Source organism: Propithecus coquereli, unplaced genomic scaffold, assembly GCF_000956105.1.
Source record: "Propithecus coquereli isolate 6110/MARCELLA unplaced genomic scaffold, Pcoq_1.0 Scaffold459, whole genome shotgun sequence".
Classification (NCBI taxonomy): Eukaryota; Metazoa; Chordata; class Mammalia; order Primates; family Indriidae; genus Propithecus; species Propithecus coquereli.
This window is the reverse complement of record NW_012150385.1, coordinates 1,058,726-1,070,852: the sequence shown is the minus strand read 5'-3', so window position 1 is coordinate 1,070,852 and position 12,127 is coordinate 1,058,726. Positions and strand designations below refer to the sequence as shown.

General features: G+C 44.7%; 1 protein-coding gene across 1 annotated transcript in view; it reads left to right on the top strand.

The window, feature by feature from the left end:
* Positions 1-1,784: 1,784 nt before the first annotated feature.
* The window catches only part of APMAP (adipocyte plasma membrane associated protein), a 31,267-nt gene continuing 20,924 nt past the window's right edge, over positions 1,785-12,127 (top strand). The window contains exons 1-2 of the mRNA XM_012655047.1: positions 1,785-1,939; positions 10,021-10,137. Coding sequence (XP_012510501.1) covers positions 1,848-1,939; positions 10,021-10,137 — 209 coding nt within the window. The 5' untranslated portion in view covers positions 1,785-1,847. The remainder of the gene's footprint in view (positions 1,940-10,020; positions 10,138-12,127) is intronic.

The window sequence follows — 12,127 nt, the reverse complement described above, 5'->3', positions numbered from 1 at the left end:
CTCTTCCCATTTACAAATTCTGACTAATCCCCACCAAGATATCTATGACTAACTCCAGCCCCAAACCCCAAGAGGACCTTTCCATAACTTCCCAATTTTGAGGAGCCTCATAGCTGCTCTGGTGCATTCCTACGCTGAAGCAAGTTCTATAAATCCATCTTTTATTATTATTTTTCTTATGGATGTGTTCCTAGCTATTTTCCTTCGGTAGGCTTTAACACTGGGCATGAAATACAAATAGCTCCAATGAAATGGGCTTGGTGCTACAGTTAAGGCATGTTCAAAGTACCCTGGAAACAAAGAGGAAGATGTTCTACTTGGGAAATTGGGGGAAGGATTTTCAGCAATGACACTTGAAGTGAGTCCTGAATGATATAAATGGTTTTGGCCAAGTGGAGGGGAAGGAAAGTGTACCACAGGAAGAAGGAATCATATGGACAGAGCAGGGAGGCATGGAATTAGAAATGGCATGCAATCCTGAGTGTCTGGAATAAGGTGATGCAGGCCAAGAAGAGGGCAGATCATAGAGCACTTTGTTAATAGCTATACTGGCTGTATTCAACCACAGGGAATGAAGCAAAATGTTGCTGAGACCTGAATCTCCACAGAACTGGATTGGCATGAGAATTCTTCATTTCTCTCAAGCTGGTTCTTCAGCTCTTAGAATGAATACATAACATTCGTGTGGAATTCTAGTGCCATCTAGCACTGGAAAAAGTAATGGCACGTTTACATCAGGAAAGCCTCCAAGTGCAATAAGGAAATTAATTCTTAACACTGCATTTTGAATGAGCCTTTTCCAGAGGTGGTTCCAACTGCCACTGGTAACAGGCCTTGGTTTCCTCTGCCTGGAAATCCTCCTCACTGTCTCTCCCCCAAATTCTATTCATCTTTCAATCCCTTCATCTGTAAAATCTCTTGCAAGATCAATTTCTTTCCCTTTGAAGTAGTCATTAAAAATTTTACATTTATTTTTTATGATGATCTAAGTCATCCCTCCCATAAGTTTAATTTCCATAAGGGAGGAGCCTTGTCTGTGGTTTGCCCACCATCATCTCCCAGCGCCCGGAAGTATAGCTGGCTCACTATGATACTGTTGACGAACAAACCAATCAATGCCTGCTTTATGCTTTCCTAAGTTTTAGTTGTTATTAGTAATAATTTCTATTCATACCCCGCCTTTACTTAAAGGTAATCCTTTTACAAACTTTATCAAATGTCTGTTGTAACCTTCACAAAAAGATGTAATATTCAACATCTGGTCTTAACCAAAGGGAAACATTTTCTAATTTTCAGGTGGGCGTTACTGCATTCCAAGAGTATGAAAGTGTAAGTTTTTACGCTGTCTGTAAGAACCGAGTCTTTGCCATTTAATACACAGCGCCACCCTCTCTAACGACGAAAATGGCCAACACCTCAGTCGGGCACTGCCGACGTGCATAATGATGACTGTGGTTCCATCGTCAGAAACCAAGTGAAACCAAGGCGGTAAGCACAGGGTCTAGGCCGCTCGCGCTCCGGGCCAAGAGGCCGAGGCGGGCAAGGAACTATGCAAGCCTAGGCGCTCCCCCCGAGCCGCCTCCGAACGTGCCCCGCGCTCCGCCGACCGGCCGCAGTCGCCTCCGGGCCTGCTACTACCCGCCTCCGAGAGCCAAGCAACCCAACGCAGCGGCCGGAAGGGGCGGGGTGAGAACTGTGGATTGGCTCCTGGGCACTACGTCACTTCCGTGCACCAGGGGGCGGGGCGGGCCTGGAACCCGAGCTGGAGCTCGAGCCCGAGCCCGAGCCCGAGCCTGCGCCGCACAGTGCCGGCTGGTGGCGGCGCGCGGAGAGTACGCGTCTGCACTATGAGCGAGGCGGACGGGCTGCGGCAGCGCCGGCCCCTGCGGCCGCAGGTCGTCACGGACGATGGCCAAGCCCCGGAGGCCAAGGACGGCAGGTAGGCTGGGCCCCCAGACCCGGGCTCTGGAGCCGGGGCCGCGAGGAGCGAGGACGACCCTCCTTGACTTCAGTGCTGGCAATAGCAGTAGTAGGGTAAATGCGGTGCCAGGTGCGTTGCAACAGCCCTCCCGTTTAGTCCCCAGGCATAACTCGTTTTACAGAGGTGGAAACAGGCTCCGACGAAGCGGATGCGCCTGCCAGGTCCTTGAGGCTTCGGCTGCACCCTGCGCCCAGTCGTGGCGTTATTCCCTGGCTCTCGGGGTCCTGAGACCGCCCCGCGCCGCTCCTGCCCCTCACTCCCGCCCCAACCTCCAGAACAGTTGCTACCTTGCCTTCCTCTCGCTCTCTGCGTCCCTCCGCGCTGTCCTTCCTGCTGGCTCACCTGATCCCCCGGGGGGACAGCCACCTGGCCACAGCCCTGCGTCTTCCCTGTCAACCGCTCACACTTTCCTGAAGGCATGTCAGAAAAAATTCTGGGGTCCCGCCTAGTGATCCGGTGAAGAGCTGGCTTCCACACCTCCTCTTGTGCCCCTGCCCCCCACGCTGCGTGACCAGTCCTTACCGCGGTGCTCGATCGAGTGGAGAACAGAAATGACACTGTAGGAAATTTTTGTGAGAATTTAGCCTTGCAGGTTTTTCCTGATAGGGATGGAAAAACATAGGAGACCGGTTGTTGATGCCCAGTAAATCTCAGGTTTCTGGCCTTTGCATCCTCTCTCAATCATCCAGAATTTTAAGTATGCTATGTAAGTATGAGCCTTAAACTAGATTTCAGTATAAGATATTTAAATTTCACTTTTCAATTTTGTGTCTTGAGTTTTGTAACTTTGAATTTTTGGAGAGAACCAAGAGGCGCCATAAACCAAGCTCAAAGTTGTGGAACTGATTGACTTAATATGTTGATAGAAATGTTAGAAATATTTATTAGTCATCAACAGTGTGCCAAGGAGTATGGTACATACTGAATGAGAGGCAATTCTGCCCTTGACAGCCTGAATTTATTCATGAATGGTAATAAGAGGAACACATTTGAAGGAGAGCAATAGCCGAGAGGAGTATTTAGGCTCTAGAAAGGCAATTTGGAGAGAAGATTTTGTGGTAGTAGTTGACTCCCCTGGCCAGTGGAAAGATCAGGAAGATGCTGCCATATATCCTGATGGTAGGATGACCAACCATCCTGGGTTGCCCTGGACTCAAGTTTCCAAGGATGCAGGACTTTCAGTGCTAAGCCAGGGCAGACCAGGACAAGTTGTTCATCCTACTTGCTGTGGATATTATGAATTAGTCATCTGCTGATGACTGAGAAGCCTTTTAGAATGGACTTGCAGAGACTGGCAACACTTTACTACAGAAACTATGAAAACAATGCACTTTTACATGAGAAATGGAAGAGCTGCTGGCCTGAGTTTATCTTGAGGTGCAGTGTGTTGAAAACCTGGGCACACAGCACCTGAGGGCACTTTAAGTTAGAGGGTCCCAGCTCTCAGGTCCGCTGCTCTGACACTCCTGGCTCTAGGGCAGAGTGGCAAACTTAATTAAATTGTTTGTTCTGGTTCTCTGTGGGGATTTCTTCCTTAATGACAAAGTAAATGGGATTTTCCAAAGTCATCTTCTGCTGCCTGATCTTTTCCAGTGTGCCTTTAATATTTGTATTTAGATATTTTCTTTACTTTCTTGTCCATGAACATTGTTCTTATTTGCCTATGTTTCCGTCTTTCTCTTCTTGTTTGTTGATCATCTTGTTTACTTAAAAAGTTCAGGGTTTAATATAAGTCAGGAAAGTGTTGTGTACAGTGGATGAAGTAAAGGACTCTGAAGGAGGTAGAAACATGAAACTGTTAGAACAAACTTTAGACACACTAAACACGGGATACAGGCAGCCTTGAAAGACATACTATTAAATTAATAGAAGAAGGACAATAGATTTTAGCAGCAGAAGGGACATCTAGCAATACTTTGGCTGGTCTCCTGACTCTTGGCATGAAAGGGGTGTTAGCTCTGTTTTAGTGATGAGATCATTGAGGTCTATGTAGGTGAGATGGTTTATATTGTATAGAGTAAAAGATGAAAATGAATGAAGGATAGAACTGGCAGCTGGACAATGATTAAGAAGCATATTTTTAAAATTATGCTTTGGAAATAAGATTTTATGCCAAAGCTCTTGAATTTCTGTATTTGAGCTGTAATGGAGAATTTGGTTGTTAAATCCTTTTATTCAACATGGAACATGGATGAACTAAGCACTTTAGCATACTATTGCAAGCTAATAATTATGATTTAGCATCAATTTCCCAAAATGCTTTAGAAACTTTATTGAAAGAATAATTGTGCACTGTGAAACTGTTCCTTCCCTTTTGGTGCACAGTTCTGTCTAGGAGGAGAGCTGTTTAATGTGCATATGTAACTGTTTAGGAGTGAAGAGTGCATATATTGAGGATTTATTGTATTTTAATGCATTACATTCTGTATAATTCTGCTTTTTCAATAAACTTCTGAAGGATTTTAGGCTAATTAAAAGTCTCTGCTGGGTCAGTTTTGCTTTTTTCTCTTCACGATTGAAGGGTAAGGGAGGCAGTGTGGAGAAACAGATGGGGCATTCAGAAATTCACGAACTCATGAGGAGTCAGGAATCTGGAGTTTCTGTCTTGGCTCTGCCCTGGGTATGTGTTTTCAAATAGCTCTTTTAACAGGTTCTTAATTCCTTAATTTTTTTCAAGGATAAAATGATAAGTCTAGGAGCTCCAGCTTAAAGAAATGTACAAAACGAACAAATTCAAGGTGCAGTCACTTAAAAGACAGGATTTGTTGCTGTTTGGCTTTCTCAGGTAGGGATCACCTTGACCCCCGAGGTTGCTGGTCTATCATGGATTTGGGGCTAACAGGTTTTCCACAAAAATCACAGGTCATTTTTGATCTCTTGGAGTGTGTCTGTCAGGACTTCAGTCGAAGATTCAAGAATGTGATGTCCTGTGTGCAGAAGGAGTTAGAGAATACCCTTCAGATTTGGCTGGTGAAATCACAGGAGTTTGTAAATCATGGGTAGCTCAACAGTAATTATCAAATCCTGTTGCAGCACTGAAGTTGCCTCTTGCCCTTAAAGACCGTGGGAAATTTCAGGGTGCAGATGTCCTCACAGAGGCGAGCATTCCTCCAACTCTTCTGAGAAATTGGGGTAAACAAATTGATTTCTCAAACTGCACCTGGGAAGTAAGTCACCAGCCTTCCTGGATGTGTCAGCACAGGATGGGAATGTGCAGCACTTTGTCAGTGAAAATGGATAGGGTAAATGCAGTGTCCTTTATTTAAGTTAAAATAACATGGGTGGGCAGAGGCAGAGGGAGGCAAACATGGAGAAAGGGCAGAGGAATTATACCTGACTGAGTTTGCAGGAACCGACAAGGAGCAGGGCCTGTCAAAAAGTTAACGAACCTTGAAGTAAGTGTGGTGCCCAGAACAGGGCTGTAAGCCATGCTGGCCTCATTTATATAATAAGCTAGCTCCATTTCAAGTACTCAAGAGCCACATGTGGCTAGTGGCTGCTGTATTTCCATCATTGTAGAAAGTGCTATTGGACAGCACTGCTTAAGGAGCTTTTAGTTTAAGCCACCCTTTCTAAGACTTGACAACAGAACTTTCCAGTAGAGGCTGGATGATGATCAAGTTGGGGTGGGGAGGTGTTGGTGGACTGTCACTGGGGAGGGAGTTGGATAAGGTTAGTGGTGTCCACCTGTACCTCTGGAGCAACTGACGAAAATAAAAAAGGGTTCCCAAGCCCGCCCTGGAACTGCCAAACCAGAATCTCCGGGCCTTGTTTAAAGCTGCTTAGATCATCTTGTAGCAGTCCAGGGGCCGGCTGCCTTTGGGAGCACTGGACTGGGGATCCTCTAAATTCTTCTCCAGCGTTTTATGCTCTATATCAGTGAGAGGGTGTTACTGCTAAGTGCCCAGCAAGGATGGACGATGTGGGACACAGGTCATGGTCCCGGGACTTTTAGCCACCTTTTCTAACTGTAAGCACCATTGCTTTCAGTCCTGGCTGGATTTTTTGTTTTGGACATAATTAAGTCTTTACCATTGTGTGAAGGGACAACCAGATATTTAAGCAGGATGTCACAAGCCCTGAATCAGGTTACCAAGTCGAGATTTTAGACATGTAAGCTGCAGCGTGGTACAGGAGAGTTAACAATATAGGAGTCGGACAAATAAGAAGAATCTGTTTTAGGTAGAATTGTGTTAGGCAAGGAAAAGACAAAGCAGCACTTTGGTTAGAGTGTCACTGTCTTTTGTTAATGACAGCCACAAGTGAAGGAGAACATGGTGCAGCTACCCCAGGGGGACTGCTCCTCTACTGGGGGTGATTACATCAGCTTCCTTGAAAGGACAGAAACATCCTTGTTGCACTCTGTACTGTAATGTCCTGTGGTCAGCGCTTGCTGCCAACAGTAGGCACCTTTGAATGTATTTTGTCTCTCTTTGGGATTCTGTTTTTAGAAGAATCACACTATCAAAAACGTTTCATTTCTGTCATTGGTACTTTTAACCAGCCCTGCTTTTTTGTAGAGGTGCTTTGTTATTTCCGTTGTATGGGAAGACTTTAGGCCACTTAAAGAAAATCACTTGAGTTAAAGAGTCCCAGCCTCTAGAGTGGCTGCATAGTGCAGTCATCGATTTTGATTTTTTTAAACATCTTTATTGAGATGTAATTCACATGCCATAAAATTCACCCATTTAAAATATTCAATTCAATGGTTTCAAGTATAATCATGGAGTTTTGCAACAAGTATCTTACATTTTAGAACATTTTTATCACTGTTAACTTTTTTTTTTAAGTTGAGGTGAAATTCACATAACATAAAAATTAGCCATTCTGAAGCGGGTATTCAGGGATATTTTGTGTTTTCACAATGTTGAGCAACCACCAGCTTTCTCTAGTTTCAAAACTTTTTCATTACCCCATACAGACACTTTGTACTCAGTAAGTACTCACTCCCATCCACCCTGCCCCCAAATGTCCATCAACAGATGAGTAGACAAATTGTGGTATATCCAAAATCAACCAACAAAAGGAACAATGTACTGATACATACTGCAACTTGGATGCACCTGGAAAACGTTATGCTGAGTGAAAGAAGCCAGCCAAGAGAGGTCACATATAGTGTGATTCCATTTGCATGAAATATCTACAATAGGCAAATTACTATGAATATTTACAGAGATTTTCCAAACCCTGACTCTGAGGGCTCTAGGTCTGGGCGTCCTCTACCCTCCTCTCATCTTTGGCAGGCAGTGCTGCCGGTAGTGACTGCAGGCGTGGAGTCAGATGTGGCTCTCAGTAGTGTTCTTCCAGCTCCTGCAGTGGCTGTGGGGAAGCCACTTGAGCCTTCCCTTGCCTACTTTCCTCGTTCTTGAAGCACAAGATACCTAGTTCCACTTGGTCACCCACGTAAAGCACATTGTGTGGCACATTCTTTGTGTGTTTTTGCCATTCCTCTTTTATTGGCCCTCCCACCTTTCCCTGCTGCAGGCCTCTCTGGGTGCATTAGTCTGCTGTCGTGTCGGGTCACAGTTGGTCTGTGCTTTTAGGCATTTTCATACCTGTGGTTCTTAGACCCCTGACTGGCATAAGTCAGTCACATTAGAAGAGTTATTTGGCCCTGGGGTTTGCAGACGGGACTGGGAGGGAGAGTTGACCCGACTTTTCCCTTCTTGGCTGCTTGTCCTCTTCCAGGCCTGTCCCCAATTGGGTCTGCAGCATTTTGCTCGGGTTTGTGGAGCCAGACCACTTCCTTTCACACCTAAGAAAACGGGTAAAGACTGATGACTTGGCATTTTACCTGGCCTAGGTGGTAGATGGGCTCTGAATCCTGTGTGAGCGAAGAGAAAGAATTTAAGGACAAAGTTCATTTTTAGAAGGTTATCAGAAGGAAAATAGACACAGAATTCTCATCAGCAAAGCTAAAATGCCAAAAGGAGAAAGAAGTGGTTTGCACTGTCCCCCTGTGTGTCCTGCTGTGGAGGAGGAAGCAGCAGAAGAACCTAGGCTGCGCTTTCAGCACTCTGCGTGGAAATGTCCTCAGCCAAGTGTCCAGTTTCAGCGTTTGCAAGTTCTACTTTCCACATAACCGCAGGACACAATTTGGCCACGCTTTCTACCTCTGTATTACCAAGATCGGCCCTCCTCCAGTTTGTAATAACACGCTCCTGCCATGCTTCAAAGTCCTCCCCAGCAGCGCCTTTGATGTCCACGTTTCTGCTCACAGTCTGTTCATGACGAGTTAGGAATTCTCTGAGATAATGTGTTATTTCTACCATGCTCCTCACTTCCTTCTGAGACCTCATTAGCAGCCTTTAACGCCCATGTTGCTACTTAATACTAACAGTGTTCAAGGAAGTCTAGGCTTTTTCTGTCCTTTTCCTCAGAATTCTTCCATTGTTCACCCACAGGCTGATTCCAAAGCTGCTAACACATTTTTATATATTTGTTACAGCAGGACCCCACTTCCAGGTGCTGGAAATTAGTTTAATTAGAAAACTATTAATTTTCTATGGCTGCCATAACAAATTACCACACAATTATTGGTATAAACAACACAAATTTATTATCTCATCCTTCTGTAGATCAGAAGTCTTGGACAGGTCTCACCATGCTAAAATCAAGGTGCCACCAAGGCTGTGCTTCTTAAGGCTCTGGGGACAGTCTGTTTCCTGCCTGCTCAGTTGGTGGCAGAATCTAGCTGCTCCTGGGTCCTCTGTCCCGTGTATCTGCAGGGGCCCTTTGTGAAAGCCACTCCTTTTTCTCTCCCTTTGTCTTTCATTCCCACCTACCCCAGTAGAAACAGAAGGATGTATTTTATTTTCTGCTTTATTCATTTATTAAAATCATGCACATTCAGAACTGGGCAGGTTGTTGAGGTTACCCTGCCCGACACCCGTTTCACATGGGGAACCTGTGGGCTTTTGCAGTGAAGAAACTGGCCTGCAGTTGCGTGGCTGGTTGTTGGGAAAGAGGGCCAGCACCCAGGCCTCCACGTCCCACACTGTTCCAGGGACAGAGTTAAACACGTTTAAATCGCAGAGGATTATCCTTCTGTCACAAATCAAACACCGCCCTTAAGTCTGTCAGTTGAGTGTGAGTCTGAGTTTTTTTCCTTAAGTCAACACTTTAATGTTTTTCATGGAAAAAAATCTGTAGCTTAGGAGCTCGTGATTTTATTTGCTTTAAGTTAATCATAATATTAAGTGTTTAATATTTGAATGCAATTTATGTAAGCAAATAATGATCCTGTGAGGTTTATTTAATAGCAAGAGGCTAAATGTTATTAGTTTTTCACCAGATGAGAAATAATGTATGTGAGGATTGGTTCAGAGATATTTTAGTCACTACTGGTCATTGGTCCAAAAACTTCATCCAAGATTCCCAAAGCAGCTTTCAGATGTTCCCAAAGCTTTAGGAGTGATGACTTGGAGTTTAATTCTATAGATTCTATGTGGATAACTGTCAGTATCTGTCAGACTTCTTCCACTGGGTGGAAGAGCTGGGGTTTACTTTTAAATTCTTAAAGGTGGGATCTGAAAAGTGGGGAATTGGATGCTCAGAAAGTTGTTCTGCTTTCATTTGCTTCATGAATTTCTCTCTCTTTTATCCTAAGATTCTTAGGGACACATAGTACTGAGTGTTGCTGTTTTGAATCCACGCACCAGGAAATTGTGGCTTTGAGAAACACCTGCTTGTGTGTATCCTTTACGTCATTGGAACTCTTTTCTCCCATTATTTTTTGTGTTCAGTTCTTTGAGTTTTCCTTCTTTAAATCTCTGCTAGAGGTTTCAAGATCTGGAACTGGTCAGCATATCCCACACACTGGAAAGCTGGAAGATTTAAAAAAAAAAAAAAGGGGACAAAGGCATGTTTGCTAATCCTAGCAAACAGTGCTAAACGTTAATCACAGGCCACGAGGTTGGCCACCTTGAAGTTGGGGAACTGATGAGAGCCTTGCTCCTGTGAAAGGGCTTTCAGAGCAGCTGAGCCTGTCGCCGTCTTGAGTCTCAGCTGATTTCTTTTGTATGTTTTATTTTTGGCAGCTCCTTTAGTGGCACAGTTTTCCGAGTGACCTTCTTGATGCTGGCTGTTTCCCTCACCGTTCCCCTGCTTGGAGCCATGATGTTGCTGGATTCTCCTATAGATCCTCAGCCTCTCAGGTGAGCTGCCCTGGCAGTCCTTGGGAGGGGTCACTTGGTGAAATATAATAGGCTTAAATATTTTCTAGGAAAAGGAGTGTGATTAAATCAGTGTGATCTGAAAGGTTAGTTATGAGACACAGAGCTTTGTGATTTCTTTAGTACCTGAGTTTTTGTGTTGAATTAGATGTTACTCAGAGTTTATGCATGATGTTTTCCCTGTCATTGTTTCAAAAACTTCACAAACTGGCTGGACGTGGTGGCTCATGCCTATAAATCCTAGCACTCTGGGAGGCCGAGGGAGGAGGATCATTTGAGCTCAGGAGTTCAAGACCAGCCTGAGCAAGAGCGAGACTAAAAATGCTAAAAATGTATGTGTCTACTAAAAATAGAAAAACTTAGCCAGGCATAGTGGTGTGGGCCTGTAGTCCCAGCTACTCAGGAGGCTGAGGCAGGAAGATTGCCCAAGCCCAGGAGTTTGAGGTTGCAGCAAGCTATGATCATGTCCCTATACTCTGGCTGGGGCGACAGAGTGAGACTCTGTCACAACAAAACGCCCTCAAAATAAAAAAAAAGAAGCCAAAAAGTGCACAAACCAAAACAAAAATACGGAACAAGAGAAGCTTATGTATTAGAGGTAGTTAACCTTAAATCATTTGAATTGGCAAAAGCATGCACAAATGGAGGTTAAGTTACCTTGTTTAAATTTTCTAAGCAACTGACTTAAAAAAAAATCCTCTAATTACTCTTTTTGCTTAGTTACCTTTCACTGGTAGAGAGCTATAAGTAATGCAGTCCATTTTAACTTGAAAAAAGTAGTATATCCCTAGGGGCCCCATAAAATATATTCATGTTTGCAATTATAGTAATACAGAGCCAGGTTCCTGTTGGTGTGATGATTTATGACTTCAGTGTTACGCTGGTTGCAGGAGGGTTGTGCAGTCTGCCTTAGCAAGTCCCTGCTTGCCCTTGAAACTGCTGATGGCAGTGAAGCTGTCTGAAGTTTATTTTAAGTGAGTTAATCCATGTGAGGCCTTAAAAACTTCAGACAAGATCCATGTTTAATTAGAGTGAATACAACATATAGAACTGAATAATGTGTTGGTGTTTTATAAAAAATTAAGACTTTATATTGGATTCAGTTCACTAAAGATGTATTCAGCACCTAGTATGCGTAAGGCAGGTATGCAGCTGGATACAGAGCTATAAGAGGACACAGTTCTGACCTTAGGTTGACATATGGATACAAAAGTCACCTTTTTGTTGTTGGATTAGAATTAGTAGAGGCATAAGGTACTGTACAAACATGCTTAGTACACATAAAATTGAGAATGGGTGAGGCCTGGGGACTCTGGTCAGTTGTAAGAGCATTGGCTCTGGAATTCCTGGTGTGCCAGAGGGTCCTCAGATGCATCTTTCTGCCTGAGCTAGGCCTGAGGACATCCTGCGGGAGGGACCTCTCCCTTGCCAACCTTTCTCAACATGGAGAAGGATGTCTCTGTCCACCCCAAGTAGAAACTGACCTGGGCCTTCTTGGACAATCCAGATGGCAACGGCAAGAGAGTGATGGCGTCCACAGCTGCGGATCAGAAACTGGGGTTGGGGGCCAGCCCAGGGAAAGGGGGGAAGTAGAAAGCGGTGAAGATTGAGTCTTGAGTTGGAGAGAGGGGATGGAGCTTCAGTGGGTAGAAACCTTTGATCCCAGGAAAGGTGAGTTTATGTATGGGAAGAGTGGTGAAGAAATGCAGTGGGAAGAGGGGCGTGTAGCCCTGGCCAGACGCTGAAGCATGGCCCACTGAGGCACTGAGCTCACACAAAGCAGGGTCTGTCTGTGGAGCAGATGAGCCTGAGGAAGAAGGAAGGAGGAAGGAAACCATTGCGGCCGACAGGGGTCTGTCTCATGGGCTCCACTTTGGGAATGACATGCTCAAAAATGGGAAGATGGGCCCCAAAATGCAGAGCAAAAGCAGAAGACTGGCAGTCAACAGTGATAAGCGAGTCTCACACACGT